We start from the raw sequence: 18,775 nt of genomic DNA, 5'->3' as shown, positions 1-18,775 counted from the left end.
GATTCTTTAATAACTTAAAAATGGTTTAAAATGACTTTTGCCATTCAACTTGTATCAGTTCATGAAGCTCTAGAATAAGTAAACACTGAAGGTAAGACATCTTTTAAACAACAAAAGCCAAACCATACTATTCCTAACACCTCTCAGTTTCTCTAAAGCCAGTATGACAACCTTACAGGAAAATAATTACTCCTCTTTTTTATCCCTGAAAATTTAAAATGTAGTTTCTACCATGTTTTCAGTAAGATTCTCATTCTGTACCAGAAAGGCAGTTCCTTAAAAACCCAAGTTTTAAATACTTAACCTTTTTTTTTTTCTGTTCATAAACTAGGTATTATGTTTATACATTATCAGTAACACAGAGTCAGTATCTTGGTGTAGAACATTTATTTATTTTTCCCACGAATCACTGAAAGTTTAGGTCAGTGGGAAATAATTTTAATCAAATAATTGTACATTTTCTTCCCACATATCCTGCCTTGTATTAGGAAATGACATTCTGATCCATTTCATTACAAGTAAAATATTACAAAATATTTACAGGAAAATATTAAAAATAACTCAAACACAAAAGGCAAGATGAAATAAACTGTTCTTTTCAAAAATCTCTACTCCAGTACCCACAGCACACAAGAGAGTCAAAACAAATAATCAACTAAGATCCCCTGATCACAAATTTCCAAAGAACTGGAGGAGGGGAAGAAACAGGATGAAAATGGTGGTGTGAAAGGGAATGGATGTTAGCAGCACTGCTTCAATAACTGATCTATTCTGGATGAAATACCCTCTTTTATGTGCAGTAAATTCTGAACAAGGCTAAATTTTAGGATATTCCTTGAACTGAAATTAGAAAATACCCTGACAATGGAAGCAGCTCTTTCATCTAAGTTTAATAAGAGCTTCTTTCTCCATGGGCCACTGTTGTGAACAGAAGCCTGTTCTGGCATCAAAAGCTGTCACAGTAGCCCTTCCATCTCTTTCATGAAAGCCTCATAGACATCATCCTTAGTTTGTACTGAGACAGGAACAGAAGGACCAGATTTGGGTGCTGCTTTGGCAAGAGGCACAGCAGAATCATCCTCTGACTTTCTTTGGGGAGCAGCAGTAGACCCTTTATTCTCGCGACGTACTCTCAGTGCAGTGGGCACAAATCGAGTAATCTCTGCCTTGGGATTAGTGATCTGTGGCTTGGCACTGATGGTTGCTGTGGCTTTCTTCTCAATGGTGGCTGCACTCGTATCATCTGCCTTGGGTCGCTGAATCAAGTTGGGTGGGGCACTTAAAACCCCAGGGTTCGGCAAGGGAGCTGGTGGGAAAAGCCCAGGGGGGGCAGGTCCAAGGGGAGGCACCAAAGGTGGGCGCATCATGCCAGGACGAGGTGGAGGAATACCTAAATGAATAAAATAGGCAGGATGAATACTGTAAGAACTAATACAATTTAACTACTATTAAGGACATTTAAATATTGGTTACCAACTTTTAAAAAAATGGATAATAACTTACAGAAAATAAGCTGAACTCATACTGGTTGCAATGTGAAACTCAGGAATATTTTATTATAAAACAGTATTTACCTTCAGCCTATATTCCTGTACTTACAGTAATATGTTCTCTTCTCTAAATAATGTTCGACTTTAAAATATAAAGTGACATCAACTGGTTTCAAATTACTCTCTCAAATCTCATATCCCAAGATTCTATTCCAGCTGCATAGAGCAGATATTAGTAAGGACAAGGTCAGGAGACCAATCCCCATGCATTATATTTCCATTACCATTTCCCCTGCACAAAAAAGTAACAATGTGCAAGAAATAAAATTTTAACCCTGGTCATTAAATGCACATGGAGGCCAAGTACGGTGGCTCACACTTGTAATCCCAGCACTTTGGGAGGCCAAGGCGTGTGGATCATTTAAGGTCAGGAATTCAAGACCAGCCTGACCAACATGATGAAACCGTGTCTCTACTAAAAATAAGAATCCCAGCTACTTGGGAGGCTGAGGCAGGAGAACTGCTTGAACCCAGAAGGCGGAGGCTGCAGTGAGCTGAGATCGCACCATTGCACTCCAGCCTGGGCAACAAGAGCGAAACTCCGTCTCGAAGAAAAAAAAGCGCACATGGAGTAAGAGAATGCAACTAATCACAATCTGTCATCATTACTGGAAAATAACTCATGTCCTATGGTCAGACATACACAATATTCATATACCAAGAACTGCAGATTTCAGTTCTTCAAATGCCACTTTTAAATTAAAGTACCATATTTTATCAAATCTAAGATCCTATTGATTGCATAAACTCATCATTATTCTGTGTACCACTAAGACAGAGAGAGAAAAAAAAGCCCCAGACAGGGTACTTAAAAGCAGATCTTCATATGAAAGTGGGACATTTCAGTGTTGTAAACTAGAAATATATCTGCCACATAAAACAAGCCCACAAGAAAATCTGCATGTCTAACCTTGACACTAGGTAGAGGAAAGGAAAAAAAACACTCTCCGTAATTTTAAACTTTAAGTTGGTACTCATGTGGATGCATGAAACGGCTTCATAACTACAACTAAAACCAAAAAATTATCAAATACAGAATTTAATCCCATGTTCTCTGGCTAGAAGTCCCACAAGCGAACCAAGGGCAAATACCCACTGGAAGAACTCTACTTCAAACCAGGTCAACAACAACTTAAAAACACCACCAACTGTAAGATTACCTCAGATTTCAGAATACTGAAATGTGACCATATGTCTTACAGCAAATTAAATAAACAGTAGGCAAAGTTTTTATTATAGAAATTGAAAGCGTCACCTGGAGGTGCAGGGGGAGGTAGCCTTGGTGGGGGTCCCCGAGGAGGGGGACCAGGAGGCAGACCTGGAGGTGGACCTGGGGGAGGGCCAGGGGGTCGGCCTGGTGGTGGTCCTGGAGGTAAAAGTCGGGGTAAGGGCCCTCGGAGTCCTGGCATTCCAGGTGGTCTCAGGAATGGAGGAGCTCCTGAAAAAGGAAAAATGATAAATTAATGTCACACAAATGTACATTAAGTAATAACTATGGCTTAAAAGTAACTCAAATATGGTTTGACTTTAACCTGAAATCAGATTAACTTCAAAAACTTAATGAAACATACATGGAAACAGAATTCATTCGATAAATATCTCAGTACAGCCGGGCATGGTGGCTCACGCCTGTAATCCCAGCATTTTGGGAGGCTGAGGCGGGTGGATCACGAGGTCACGAGTTTAAGACCAGCCTGGCCAAGATGGTGAAACCCTGTCTCTACTAAAAATACAAAAAAATTAGCTGGGCATGGTGGCAGGCGCCTATAATCCCTGCTACTCGGGAGGCTGAGGCAGGAGGATTGCTTGAACCTGGGAGGCGGAGGTTGCAGTGAGCCGAGATCACACTACCGCACTCCAGCATGGGCGACAGAGTGACACTTCGTCTAAAAAAAAAATATCTGAGCACCAGAAAAATGGTACTGGATTTGTTGTGGATCTTTTTACTTTATTTCCCAACACTGACAAAAAGCATACTCAATCACAGCTCTGCAATGCTGGAAATATAAAAAGGTGATAAGAATTCTTAAATGGTTCCAGTATAAGCTGAAAATGGAATATAAAACACAATGCTTTGTCCCTACAAAGGACATGAACTCATCCCTTTTTATGGCTGCATAGTATTCCATGGTGTTTATGTGCCACATTTTCTTAATCCAGTCTATCCCTGATGGACATTTGGGTTGGTTCCAAGTCTTTGCTATTGTGAATAGTGCCACAATAAACATACGTGTGCATGTGTCTTTATAGCAGCATGATTTAGGGAGGAGGGACAGCATTAGGAGAAATACCTAATATAAATCACGAGTTAATGGGTGCAGCACACCAACATGGCACATGTATACATGTATACATATGTAACAAACATGTTATGCACCTGTACTCTAGAACTTAAAATATAATGATTAAAAAAAAGGCAAGCAAAAAAACCCCACAAAAAAAACAAAAAAAAAAACAATGCTTTAAAGACCCCTCGAAACTCATGAATATATAGATAAAGACCACTAAGAATGACATAAAATATGTAACTTCCCTTTGCACCAATCGGAAAATGATTAGCTTAACTGAAGAAAACTTAGTTGGCTGACAATAGGATGAAGAACTAAAATCACAAATAGCTGAAAAGTTCTCTGTTGCTTCATTTTATAATCTTTTTATACTTTCGAGCTGAACACTTAATAAACAGACTAATCACCTTTGCCTCTAAAAAAGAACTACAACTAAAAAACTATGCAGATTACACTGACATTCAACATTCTTAACCTAAGAACACAAGACAGTATTAACGGTGTCTTACTCCCACCTGCTGCCAATTTAGAGCTAGGTCAACCTATTATATTAAAAAGCAATACTAAAGAAAGCCTCCATTACGTGTTCAAGTTTCTGTCTGCTGTAATCAGAAAAACTTTGAAAATAAGAGTGCTTTGGAGAAAAATAGGTGGCTGTCAGTAGAACTATAAGTTGCAAACAATGGTTTAGGAATAAACAAGCTTTACTTGTCCTTTGAGAATCTTTCACATCTTAGAGAATCCCATTAGGAGGAAACAAGAAAACATGAACGCTAATAACACATACTATTTTTTGGAATGACTTCATTCTAACCTCATTTAAACTTTAGTCACATGATATAAGTGTTTACCTGGAGGTGGACCAGGAGGAAGGCCTGTCGGTGGCCCAGGAGGCCGTAATGGTGGAGCAGGTGGTGGTCCAAGAGGTGGTGGTCCTGGCATGGGAGGTGCTTGTATCTGAGAAGGAGGAACAGACTGCGGCGGAGCCTGCTGCTGTGAAGACGCAGTGGATGCGCCATCAGAATGGGATTCCTCTTTATGCTGTTTTTGTGACTGCTTTTCTGCTTCAGAGTCATCGGAATCATCTTCATCATCGTCCTCTGAAAATTCCTCTACTTCCCGTCCCTCCTCAGGGATTTCTTGACCTGGAAGAAATTTTAAACTCAGTAAATGGAGTTGATTCATTTTTTTACAGTTTGGAGAACAGCAATGATTGAATACACATGGTTAATAAATGTGTTCTTAAAATTAAAAACCAAATAGTCTTCTTCAATAAAACACTTACATGTGAAAGAAATACTATTCTATACTCATCTGTATTAGTGTAGCACAGTGGAATGAACTTAGGCTTTAAAACAAGACAGACCAATATTTAAATGCCAGCCCAACCATTTACTTGCTATGTAACTTTAGGCAGCCTATATAATGGTTCCAAATCTTATTTTTGTAAAACAAGGATTTATTACTTACTTGAAGGTTGCTGAGATACTAAATGGAAAAATGTATGTAAAGCAATTAGCGTGAGGATACACCACAAGGTGATTCACTATTTTTTCCCTGCTTTACCTGCCATACGAAGCATCATGGCTTGAAGAGGAGTCAGTTCCTTCATGTTCTTCTTTTTCTTCCTTGATTTTCCAGGCATATCTGCAAACCGTACACTCAGACCTAAGGGGACAAAGGAGGGAGCGGAGTACATTGGGATCAACAAAATTCAGTAAATGTTTACTATGCAACACTATGAAGTACTAGATATGACTGCTACCCACTACTTGGCAGAGGTGTAGGATGAGACAGCTATATTAATGATATGAACATCCAGATAAAAACAATGTTCTAGAAAACATAAATTATTAAAGTTGGCCAAAGAGGTGATAAGCCCAGAATATACAAAACTTAAATGGTAGTTGAAGATCTACTCCTTAAAGGCTACAAATAATTTTAGGAGGAAATTCAGCCAAACATTAAGTTACAGAAATCTTCTGATAAAGAGCATAGGAAAAGATGAAATGTTACCCAACTCATTAAACTAGCTTAAACTTGATACCAAAACTCATCTACTGGCCAACATAAAATATAAGCAAGTTATACATGTTTACAGCAGCACAATTTGCAATTGCAAAAATATGAAACCAATCTAAATGTCATCAACCAACCAATGGTTAAAGAAAATGTGGTATATATCCACCATGGAATACTACTCAGCCATAAAATGGAACAAAATAACGGCCTTTATAGCAACTTGAATGGAGTTGGAGGCCATTATTCTAAGTGACGTAATTCAGGAATGAAAAAGCAAATATTGTATGCTCTCACTTATAAGTGGGAGCTAAGATATGATGATGCAAAAGCATAAGAGTGATACCATGGACTTTGGGAACTCAGTGGGGAAGGGTGGGAGGGGAGTGAGGGAAAGGAGACTACGAACTACGTAAAGTGTATACACTACTTGGGTGAGGGATGCATCAAAATCTCAGAAATCACCATTAAAGAACTTACCCATGTAACCAAACACAACCTGTTCCCCAAAAACTATCAAAACTAAAATTTACAAAAAGGAAAAAAATATATAAGCAAGTTGAATCCAAGTGTTCTAAAAGCCAGCAATGTAGTTCACTACAATAAAGAACTTACAAAGAACAAAAAAAAGTTACATCCCAACAGATATATAAAAAATACTTATAATAAAAAAAAAAAAATCTTAGCAAGCTAAGAATAAAAAGTTCTTTTTTGTTTTTGAGATGGAGTTTTTGCTCTTGTTGCCCAGGCTGGTGCGATCTCAGCTCATCACAAACTCTGCCTCCCAGGTTCAAGCGATTCTCCTGCCTCAGCCTCTGGAATAGCTGGGATTACAGGCATGTGCAACCACCCCCGGATAATTTTGTATTTTTAGTAGAGACGGGGTTTTTCCATGTTGGTCAGGCTGTCTCGAACTCCTGACCTCAGGTGATCCACCCGCCTCGGCCTCCCAAAGTGCTGGGATTACAGGCATGAGCCACCATGCCCGGCCTAAAAAGAACTTCTTAACTGACAAAGGCTATCCATTAGACGCTGGAGAGGAGTATTTTTAGCTGGTAAACATTTTAGGAGGAGAATAGTTCCATGTGAACAGGACTTTAGTTTTGTTTACCCTGTATCCTTAGTGTCTAGAAAAAATGCCATGTGTATAGTAAAAACTCAATAAATATTAACTGAGTGAATACCAACTCAGAGTTGGGACGGCCATTTTCAGAACATGTGTATTGATGAGAATATACAAGAAATATGTGGCTGGGTGCTGTGGCTCATGCCTCTATTCCCAGCACTTTGGGAGGCCAAGGTGGGCAGATCACCTGTGGTCAGGAGTTCGAAACCAGCCTTGTCAACATGGTCAAACTCCGTCTCTACTAAAAATACAAAAATTAGCCGGGCGTGGTGGTGGGTGCCTTTAATCCCAGCTACTTGGGAGACTGAGGCAGGAGAATCGCTTGACCCCGAGAGATGAAGGTTGCAGTGAGCTGATATTGTGCCACTGCACTCCAACCTGGGCGACAAGCGTGAGACTGTCTCAAAAAAAAAAAAAAAAGATAAAAGAAAAAAGAAAAAAAAATCGGTCAGCAGAATAAAAGGAAAAGAAGGCAAGAGACCACACAGTCCCAGAAAAAAAATGGAGCTGCCGTGGCTCTAATGGCTTTCTACTTTCCAGTACTAGTTCCTACCTAACAGTCCTCTATAATAATCTTTCATTACCAGCTCTTATTATTTTTAACTAGCTTTTTTGTTTTTGCAACCATGATTCTTAAGACACAGCAGAAGAAAAATTTGTTATTATCAATATTAACATTAGTATTACATAGTATTATATAAATATTCTGTTGTAGGCTACAAAAACAATCTCTAAGAAGCTCCAAAACTGCTGAGGTTTGACAGAATTGGTGTGCATTTTGCACTGTCAGAACCTATTAACGATGCTTAAAATTTTCTTGACAAATGTCCTATTCGAATTTTTTTTTTGAGACGGAGTCTCGCTTGTTGCCCAGGTTGGAGTGCAGTGGCACGATCTCAGCTTACTGCAAGCTCCGCCTCCTGGGTTCAAGCCATTCTCCTGCCTCAGCCTCCCAGCTGGGATTACAGGCGCCCGCCACTATGCCTGGCTAAGTTTTTGCATTTTTAGTAGAGACAGGGTTTCACCCTGTTAGCCAAGATGATCTTGATCTCCTGACCTCGTGATCTGCCTGCTTCGGCCTCCCAAAGTGCTGGGATTACAGGCGTGAGCCACCGCGCCCGGCCTGAATTTTTTTTTTTTTTTTTTTTGAGACAGAGTCTCACTCTGTCGTCCAGGCTGTAGTGCAGTGGCGTGATCTTGGCTCACTGCAAGCTCCGCCTCCTGGGTTTACGCCATTCTCCTGCCTCAGCCTCCTGAGTAGCTGGGACTACAGGCGCCTGCCACCTCGCCCGGCTAGTTTTTTTTTTGTATTTTAGTAGAGACGGGGTTTCACTGGGTTAGCCAGGATGGTCTCGATCTCCTGACTCTGTGATTAGCCCATCTCGGCCTCCCAAAGTGCTGGGATTACAGACTTGAGCCACCACGCCCGGCCTGAATTTTTTAATAATCAAATAAACATATACATTATAGATACAATATGTTTCATGATTCCACTCTTGAGTGTACCTGGGTTATAAATATGACCCTGGTTCATGTAAGATACCATAAAAGGGCTTCAAAAGTAGATATTTAAACAGATTTATAAAATACAACATCAATGTTTTTCTTAATATGGCTATTCTCCTTTCCTATAACATACCCATAATAATACATGTTTATGCTGTTGAATAGTTATACCTTTTACACCAAAGTGAACTTTATTGCATAGACATTTTTATTACACAGTTTGTTTTTCCTCATAAACATCCACTGAGTACTTACTGTGTCAAAAACTTTCAAAATTTTAATATATAAAGATGAATACAGCTATGATTCCTACTTCCAAAGATTTCAGAGTACTCTCACAGATTCACTAATAAATTAGGACCTTCAGCTTGTTTTCTCTTTATTGATCAATACCATGAATCCTTCATCTGCACATACCTGACTTCTTTTCTTCATTATTGTCTCTCTCACCATCATCACGGTGCACAAATTCATCCCCGTCACTTTCTCCATCTGATTTGTCAGTGTCACTGTCATCAGTACTGTCATCATGCTTATCCTGATCCATGTCCTCAGGATAGCCATCATCTTCACTGGTGCTAGAAACATCATCATCATGACCTCGTTGGGCTGAAAAGTGGGAAAGGAACATGGAAAAGTAGTATGATTGGACCCTCCACGACATGGTACCCAGAAATACAGAAAATTATCCTATTTAACTCAGACTGTAACAATTTAATGCTTACAAAAAAAATTCCTGTATATAGCTATTCATACAGTCTAACAATATTTTCATTTGCCAATAATTTTAAACACTTCTTTTTGGTAATTTAAGATTTTTTTTAAAAGAGGTTCTAATTTGAAAACCCATTTCCTCCTTTAGCAGCAATCATGTTTGTATACACATACACAGTCAGTGAATGTATACAACGATGCTCTAGTCTGATGACAATAAAGCTAAAAGGGAACCAGATATACAAGTCTTAAGGGATTAGTAGCAAGAGTGACATCTCCAAGGAAAGCCTAACTTAAAACACAATAAACATTTCTATACTTATGTATGATGCTTTTACTTGAGTAGATCCTATGATTTATCCAACTGTATGTATATTAGTATGTACATGATATCCTCTCATTTATTTCTTAAGTTCTGAGGGTGGTGAACAATATGTTAAACAGGCCTAACACAAAAAATGATAGTTATAAGAGCAAAGGAACAGTCACTTCTCACCAAGTTCAGGACTATATAACATGTCTTCATCTCGCCTACGAGGGGGAAGATCTAGGGCAAAACCCACTTTACGGCCATACATCTGCACGACTTGAGGAGGAGGTGGACCAGGGGGAGGGCCAGGAGGTTTTCTACCAGGGGGCAAACGTGGAACACCATGTCCAAGAAGAGGAAGGATAGAAACTGCCCGAGTTGGAGGTCTGTTAACAAAAAAACAAAAACAAAAAAACTCCCACAGTAATCACTTAACAGTAATGAGATTATTTTCTCTTCTAAACAATTTTCAAGGGATTTATTTTACATTTAATCAAATGTCACACTGTTTACATCCACACTGTCTTTATTTCCCCCTGCATTAATTTTGGCACGGGACACTCAATTTGTGCCTTTCCTAAATGCTCTCTGATTGTGACACTGCTTCCTTACCCATAGGCTGAGGTTTTCTTTAGTATAGAGGGTGGCTGAGCACCAGGAAGTGGAATGTCCTGGATCAAAATGTTGGAAGGAGCATGTGGCATATCCGGCAAAGGAATACTCTCCACTTCCACATGCTGAGCATTCTGAAAGAGAGAGAACCATTCAACAGTACGATAAAAAAGTCACCCACTAACTCAACACTAAAACTGACAAGTCAGCTGTTTTGTAACTTGGACACGCTTTCCAACTAACATAAATATCACCAAAAACCCCCACAAAAATCATCTCACGTCAATACTTACAGATTGTCAAAGAACTGAAAGAAATCTTTACTTTTAAAAATGCTAAAACCCAGCTGCTTTTTTCTCCTCTTATCAGGTAATTCTTTTTGGATATGATTTGAAATAGCTGTTGTTTAGAGAAACCCAACTGTTACAAGTATCTAGCACCAGATCTACCCTATTTAATATGCAGGGTGACAGAAAAATACATGTCAGGCCGGGCACGGTGGCTCACGCCTGTAATCCCAGCACTTTGGGAGGCTGAGGCGGGTGGATCACGAGGTCAGGAGTTTGAGACCAGCCTGGCCAATATGGTGAAAGCCCATCTCTAATAAAAATACAAAAATTAGCCGGTTGTGGTGGCGTGCGCCTGTGGTCCCAGCTACTCAGGAGGCTGAGGGAGGAGAATTGTTTGAACCTGGGAGGCAGAAGTTGCAGTGAGCCTGGGCAACACAGTGAGACTCAGTCTCAAAAACAAAAAACAAACAAAAAGAAAAATAATACATGTCAACTAACAAATAGTATATATCTAGTGGTGGAGGTTGGGCTCATTAGCTTGCCTATGTTGAATTTCTGTTGTGTATTAGCTTAACTAAGCAAGTTAACTTGTGCCTTCATCTGTAAAATGGGAGACATATTACCTCCTTTACAGAAATTATAGCATTTGATTTTTTCCCATCTTTGAGGTAAACAAAATGTACAAATTCAGTAAGTTTTGACAAATGCATATACCTCATACTCCTTCCCAATCCATCTCTAATATCATCCCCCAAAGGCAACCACGGCTGTATCTTTTTTTCCTGCACAGATTAGCTGTGACTATTCTAGAATTTCATAAAAATGAAATCATAACAATGAAATAAACTTAGCATGTTTTTGAGATTTATTCATAATTTTTCTTTTTTTATTCCATGCTGTTTTGAGTATTAGATTATTCCTTTTATTGCTGAATAGTATCTGATTGTATAAATATGCTACAGTTTAATTATCCATTATCCTATTAGTGAACACCTAGGCTGATCTTGGTTTTTGAATTAATTTCTTCTGTTTAAATAAAAAGGATTAGATTTGCTGGTTCACATGGTAGGTATATGCTTAGTTTTAGAAGAAACTGCTATGAGGAAGAGGTTCAACATGACTAATTCTTCCATTAACTTTTTAAATCTAAGTACAGGTTGAGCATCCCTAATCTGAAAATCTGAAATGCTCCAAGATCCTAAACTTTTCTGACTCCCACATGATGCCATGGTGGAAAAATCCACACCTGACCTAATGTGATGGGGCGTAGTTTTGTTTCATGCACAGAATTTATAAAATTATCTTCAGGCTATGTTAATTTCATGCTTAGACTAGGGTGCCATCCCCCAAATATATGCAAATATATGCAAAAACAAAACAAAATAAAAAACAACACTAAAATCCGAAACACTTCTGGTCCCAAGCACTTTGCATAAGGGATACTCAATCTGTGTAATATTTTAGTTTATCTCTAAAAAGAAAACCTTGATTACCTTGACAGCATCAAAATATTGGCTAAGTTGAGCCCTCTTCTGTTCATATTCTACTTCTAGCTTTCTCAATTCTTTGTAAATATCTGGATTCTCTTTTTCATAGAGTCGTAGAATACGTTCGAAGGTTTCACGCAGCTTTTTACGCTTGTCTTTCAGTACTTTCTCATTTAATTGTGGCTGTTGCACTGGGTTAAACTCTAAGAGAAAAGTAGATTATGAAATTAAATGTAAGAGGCCACTTCAATTAGGTATCAATAGGTTACATAATAAAAACCTCCATATATGCTAAAATTTTTTTAAGAGATCTAGACACTCAGACATACTCTTTTCAATTTTATTCGAAGAACTACAATATTTACTAAAATCCCCACGCTTTTTAGATGGCCACTAATTTTACCTTTCTCAGAAATGCCACCTAATTGATTTTCATCTTCATTGTAATAAAAATCAATTTTCACTGCTCTGTGCTGAAAACCTGGTGAAGATTCTGTCAGATTTGTGTTTACATACTATATTAGTCCTGTCAAATTGTGAGATCTATTAGCTGGGCGTGGGGGCGCATGCCTGTAGTCCCAGCTATTTGGGAGGCTGAGGCAGAAGAATCGCTTGAATCTGGGAGGCAGAGGTTGCAGTGAGCCGAGATCGCACCACTGCACTCCAGCCTGGGCAACAAGAGCAAAACCTCGTCTCAAAAAAAAAAAATTTTTTTTGAGATCTTAGGCATTTTACTTGAACTCTCTGATTTTTTGCTTCCTCATCTAAAAAATGGAGACATTAACTACTTTGTAACAAAGCTATGATGATACAATGGGATTACAAATAAAATATCCAGTGGTGTTTGACTCACCACTTAACTATAATCTTTATAACAGATCTGTATTCCTGGCCTAGCTACCATACGATCCTTTTTCTCCCCAACTAATCATGTGTCAACATGGGGCTCAACTGCAGGTCCTCTATCCCAAGAATAAGACCTCCAGGCCTGTCTGGTCAATCATATCCCCCATCTTCCTTTTTAGTGAATGACTCGGAGATCAATGAGCACATGATCCAAACTAGGGCCAGAACCTTCCCTAAGATTTTAAATGTAGATGTGAGAGACAGAAACTCTCAGATTTTCTTTCTGGACATGTTATGTACAGATAAAACAAATCTAGAGCTGCCTGTGGCCTTGTCTCCCAATCATCAGTAATTACACACATAGATTCCACCTTCCATCCCAAGAAGTTCATCAGTAGTAAGCTGAATGAGGCTAACAGAGATCAGACTAGTCAGATGGACAGTACTAATGATGAGATTGGACTTTGAGGTTAGTTTCAGGGATTTCTCTTTTTTTATGTTCAGACTTCTTAATTAAGAGAGCCAATGCATGCTTTTTTCTGCCTTAACTAGTCTGTATTGAGTTTTATAAATTGTAACTAGACTCCTGATGAATAGTATTCTCTTCATCCCTTTCCTTTTTTTTAAAAGAATAACAAGTTTATCTTCTTCCTTAAATCCTATTAACTATTATTAATCTTGGTAATTTATTCAAATCTAAAGGGTGTATTCTTACACTATACTATTCCTCGTGTGATTAGTAAAAGCACTGAATGCCTGAGTTTTAATCTCAGCTTTGCCACTACATAGCAGTGTGATCTTGAGAAAGCTATGTAATCTTTCTGTGCCTGAGTTTCCTTACCTGTAAAATAGGGACAGTGCACCTATAAAAGATTGTGAGGATTAGAAAACTAGTGGGAAAAAACTGGTGCACAGGTGTATAGCAAGATAACGACTCAAGAAACCTCAGTTATTACTATTAGCTCCTTTTAAAACAACACATAACATTTGGGGTCATTTAATGAAGGGTTCCCTGGTTCCCCAAGGAAAGTAATTATCCCTGCTGATATTTAGACCAGATTCAAGAAGTGAAATCAGTTACAGCTGAACTGGGAAAGATCTGGGATCTTGAAGCCTGACCCAGAACTCTTACTCAGGCTAGCTGCACAGATTCTTCCACATTATTTCAGAAACCTTGTAATAGCATAATGCCATGACTGAATTTTTTCTTGTACTGCATTTAATGTATCACTGAGGAGTTTCATTGCATCTCTTTTACTTACTACTCTGTTTTTGGGCAAACCATGGAACTTGTAACAATCACTTTAAAATGCTATTTTAAAAAAGTGGCAAAGGGTAGAAGACAAAGTGGCAAAAACTTGACAGGTGAACAGCACATGGAAGTTAACTAGACTGTTTTATTTGCTGCATGTTTGAAAACATCTATCAAAAAACCAAAATATTCTACATGTTCTAGTATTAAACAGAAAGGATATTTGTGGGTTAGGATAAAATTTCCAGTGGCAACATCAATGATTTTCAAACTTAGATGCAAAAAAAGATAACATGCAGCTATTTCATGTGATTCCAGTTATAACAAAGCAGCGATACTTAAAATGCATATGAAGAGTGAATAAACTTATTCTATAAAATGTGAAAAAGGCAGAGAATCCTGGTATAGTATTTTATATATTTGGTTTTAGGTATTTGATGATTTTTTTTCTATATCCTTACTAAACAGTTAAGTATCTTTTTGGATCTTCTGACTGGAAAAATTGGAAACTGCCTTAATTACAGGGGTCTAATACTTAGATTTACATGGTAGTTGCCAACATTAAATAAAAGACAACAAACAAAAAACCCAAGGTTATTCCATAAACCAGATTTAAGTCTTCTCCTGAAAAGCAAGCTGGCCAAACTGCTTCTGTTATCTCATAATAACAATTAGCCGAAAGCCAAATAATCACTTCCCTCTTATTCTGGTATATGGGGTCTCCAGTTTGCAACAGCCCTCTAGCACTCCATTTTGTCTCCCTGAAACTAACATTAAATCCAAGCATCAAATGCCTTCACGCTGTTCTGTTTTACTTATGCCTATGCTGCTTCACTGATTACCTGCCTGCCTCTGTATGTGTCAGACTGTTACAGCTGCCTGTTTGTAAATTCTTACCCATTTCATCCAGTTTCTCCATGTCTCGGATTATCTGTTTTGGATCCTTCATCTTTAAAACTGCAGCTCGAACCATCATGCGCTGTTTTTTGTTCTTAGAAAAACAAAAGGCGGCCAGATGTCAAGAAGTCAGGCACTCATGAGTTTTACTTCAACTCGCTTTAAGAATCTGAACAGAACAACTCCTTGGCTTCTGATCACTTGTTTCGACCACCAGAAACAGCTATGTAATTTTTTGCCTTAAAAACGTTTACACTTGTCAAAAAGATAAAGAAATGCTATTTTTAAGATGTGTTTTCTTAGTAAAGTATTTCTTTGAGCTCTGTGAGGTCTTTAGCAGTTACTTAAACACACACACTTTAAATTTCTTTTTTTAAACCCCTTACGTTCTTGAAGACCTTGGGTGATTGTTCCTGCCCCTTGTTCTAAAACCTCTGCTACCTGAAGTCCAAAGTTTGTTTGTTTGTTTGCTTTTTTTCAAAAAAAAAAAAAAAAAAGCAAAGGTTGAAGCTAAATTCTAAAATTATATAAAGAATATTTAAAAATTTTGCAGGAGTTAATGCTAAACATGAAAACACAACTGAACATTATTTAAAATCTCTGTTGCTTCAATGTATTAAAGCAAAATACTATAAAGCAAAAACTTTCTTATTCTGTTGAAGTACTTTGCCACAAATTCAACAGCTAAGAGGAAAATGCTAATCAGGAAAAGAAAGGTAATATATTTATAAATATTATAAACCAATATATATATTTAAGCTAATGTAATATACATAATAGTTAATCAGGAAAATGGATAAAGGGATCCAGCATCATGTTTATTTCCACCCTCATTGGTAGACTTTAAAAGTTATGTTTTAATAAATAACAAAAAAGAATTATTTTCGAAAGTATTTTTTAACTCACTGGAAAAGTAATCAAAAATAGCATTATAACTTGTAGTGAGCTTCTCTGCAAAGTTACTTCAGTTCCTAAATATAGTAAAGTTTGGCTTAGTATATCTTACAGTTTTTATAAAAAGCATAAAGCATCTTTTCTAGAAAATATTAGAAATATTATTCTGAAACCCACCAATCCCAAACCACAAGATGTGCCAAACAGTACTTGAAGTTTTGTAAGATGCCTCTGAAATCATACCTTCTTTAATTCTCTCTTCCGGGCTTCCTTTCCTTTAAAAGGAGAGAGGGAGATATAATACAATTTTTGAATCTTGAACATTAGCATTTCCTCCAATTTAATACAGGTAATTCTTTATTGTGGGAAGTTATAGTATGCACTGTAAAACAGCAGCATCTTTGGCCTCTATCCACTACATGCCAAGAGCATCCCTCTAATTATGACAACCAAAAATGTCAAGACATTTTTGTTTAATGTTTCATAAAAAACAACTATGAATCTGAAGGAAAAAGATAACATAAAATGCGAAACAAGGGCTCGCAAAACTAATTTGCTCAAAATTTCAAATATAAAAAGAAAACTTTCAGCCAATTCTACTTTGCAAGTCAATCAAATTTGAAAACTAAAATATGGGTGCTAATTTCTTTGCATGTTTAAAGTCTTAATGTTCCCATCCAAACACTGAATATACAATTTATTCCTCCTATCACTGCTGGTCTTGTAATTAAGCCACAGAGAAATAAATTCCCTAGTATTTGCCATTTTTAACACTCTCCTACTTCATCATTCCACACTAATGGACACTTACGGGCTTGGTCTGTGGGGTTCATAAATTTTCCACTCTTGGTGGATGATGTAGATCTCCGTCCCATGTTGACAATTTGTATGGTTTACTTGTTCATTAAAAAAAGAAAAACCTGTGAAGGTGAAGACAAAGAAATAGCTTGTATCTCCTAAATTTATTTCTTCCTTTTTCTAGTCCCCACCAATCTCTGAAAAAAAAAAAATTCCTTTAATTAGAAATTCTGTGAGACTGTTCTTTCCTTAGTTTTGACTTTAATGTCCAAGAAAGATGGCATCAACTTTCTTGACCACGAAAATTTAGATCTCTATCATTCTTTAGAAATGTGATGAGTGTGAAGACCACTTTGAATATCCTCAAGTCATCAGTTTATCTTTTTTCTTATGGATCACAGCACTGACTTTCTCAACTGATAAAAAACAACTAGAAAATGCTTCAACGATATGGCACAAACCATGAACATCAGAATTCATTAGTCCTTCTTCTATAACCTCTCTTTATTAACACGTAATTCTAAAAGAAGAATACGAACAGAATGGGGGTAATGGATCTAGGCTCAAAACAAATACCTCACCCTTGCCTTGCTCCATGGTTTTTCTTGGCATGTATGCTGTACATTCTCAACACTTCTAAGACACTACAAACTCATTCATTTAAGCATATTTAATTCAGATATAATGCTTGACTCTCAAGAGTTCAAAACACAACTAAAAATGCAAGTATTTGAAATCAGTGCTATACTGAGAGCTCCCCAAAATTTAAATATTAAGACACATATTTTTCTAACATCTGACTCCCAATATGTATTTCTTAAGGTAACTAAAGGAAATACTTATTCTTGCTTGAGGAAAAAATATTTTGTAAGCTAAAACTTTAATGAACACAGTATCCTATTACATGACTTCTTCCTCTTATTCCAAAAGAATGAGGCTTAATTTTTTGAAGCATTCTTTCCAGTAATAAAGGTGGACAAATTTGCTTCCTTTTGCAAGTAGACACTTTTTAAAGGTAAGAAGGAAGATTTTCAGACCAGTTTGTTACAGTTAATGTATCTTTCGCCAAGTGTCCAATTGCCCCGAAAGTCAGATGTTTCATAGCTGTTTTGGTGGCAATTATTTTAAGACGGGCGGTGTCAAAGGCTCTGATTTTTAGCTTCCTCATCTAAAAAATGGGGACATCAATTACTTTATAACAAAGCTCTGATGATACAACGGGATTACAAATAAAATATCTTACGATGTTTGACTCACTATTTAACTATAATCTTTATAATGGATCCATATTCCTGCCCTAGCTACCATACACCCTGTCAAGTGGTTTCCTTCTCAGAAAAACTGGGGGGTGGGGGTGTCGGAGAGCAGCAGGGAGTAGGAGGTAGGGAAGGGGGAAAACATGCAAAATCCGTACAAATACAAGCTCTCCCATCTTTGATTGCCTGCGTTTTTCGTGCTTTCCTTTCTCAAGTGTCCTCAGGCTCATGTTCTGAATCTCCTCCCCCACAAATGAAACACAACGGATACGAATTACAGAGAATTTTACGGAAGATACCGGAGCTTAAGTCTGCAAAGATTAGTTTTTTGTCTACAAGCTGGGGCGACTGGAAAATCAAGCCAAATAACCGTTGGGGAACTGTAAATAGCCAAAGAAGCTTCAATGGGATAGGATCCAGGTCCATCAAAGGAGGCAACACCAGCAACTGCCGAAACCATAGTGACGGTTGACCGACCATGACTCGAGGTACAAGACGTCAAACCTAAGGCTACCAATCAACGTGCATAGGAAGCGGCCCCAACCGCCCCGGGCGATGCCAACCGCGTAACCACTGTTCCCCGCGCCACCCCAGGCCCTGGAATACCCCAGTCCGCAACCGGGAGACCCCAGCCGGGGAGAGGAGGAGCGGGGCAAAGGGGCTGGGTGTCCCCCAAGCCACTGCGCGGGCCGTGGAGGGGACTAAAGAGATGAGGAAGAGTAGTAGAGCAACTCCATACACTCACACTTCTGCTGTGCTCCCAGGACTACGAGAAGCGGGCAGGGGGCGATTCCCGGCCTCTTTCACTTCGTAAGGGCCTTCAACTCGGCCTCTCGGTCTACCCCTCAGCTACCGCCATCTTGAAACCTCGCGCCCCTCCGCAATCCTTACGTCATTTCCCATTCCTCTGGCCGGCTGTCTCTTAGCGCA

At 38.3% G+C, this 18,775-nt stretch overlaps 1 protein-coding gene across 2 annotated transcripts; it reads right to left on the bottom strand.

Moving 5' to 3' along the window:
* Nucleotides 1–305: 305 nt before the first annotated feature.
* Nucleotides 306–18,769, bottom strand: WBP11 (WW domain binding protein 11). Of its 2 annotated transcripts, XM_033222785.1 has the most exons (12): nt 18,591–18,769; nt 16,603–16,711; nt 16,035–16,066; nt 14,898–14,991; nt 11,909–12,105; nt 10,126–10,259; nt 9,700–9,899; nt 8,907–9,098; nt 5,405–5,506; nt 4,690–4,983; nt 2,806–2,988; nt 306–1,390 (listed from the first exon to the last, which is right to left on the bottom strand). In XM_033222785.1, the coding sequence occupies exons 2-12, from the start codon at nt 16,664–16,666 to the stop codon at nt 957–959; spliced, it is 1,926 nt and encodes a 641-aa protein (XP_033078676.1). In that variant the 5' UTR covers nt 16,667–16,711; nt 18,591–18,769; the 3' UTR covers nt 306–956. The 2 variants fall into 2 exon arrangements, with proteins under 2 accessions (XP_033078676.1, XP_033078677.1); XM_033222786.1 differs by lacking the exons at nt 16,603–16,711; nt 18,591–18,769 and having other exon boundaries at nt 15,969–16,039.
* Between the last annotated feature and the right edge of the window lie 6 nt (nt 18,770–18,775).

The sequence above is a fragment of the Trachypithecus francoisi genome, unplaced genomic scaffold, assembly GCF_009764315.1.
Source record: "Trachypithecus francoisi isolate TF-2019V2 unplaced genomic scaffold, Tfra_2.0 Lachesis_group11, whole genome shotgun sequence".
NCBI classification, from domain to species: Eukaryota; Metazoa; Chordata; class Mammalia; order Primates; family Cercopithecidae; genus Trachypithecus; species Trachypithecus francoisi.
The sequence above is the reverse complement of the archived record's forward strand: the minus strand, read 5'-3'. Positions and strand labels throughout refer to the sequence as shown.

Coding starts and splice junctions, on each gene's coding strand:
- WBP11 (XM_033222785.1), bottom strand. CDS start 16,666: ATGGGACGGAGATCTACATCATCCACCAAGAGTGGAAAATTTATGAAC. Junction 12,106..14,897: donor GGAGAAACTGGATGAAATGG/GTAAGAATTTAC, acceptor CTTTTCTCTTAG/AGTTTAACCCAGTGCAACAG. Junction 5,507..8,906: donor TAATGAAGAAAAGAAGTCAG/GTATGTGCAGAT, acceptor TTGTCCCCTTAG/GTCTGAGTGTACGGTTTGCA.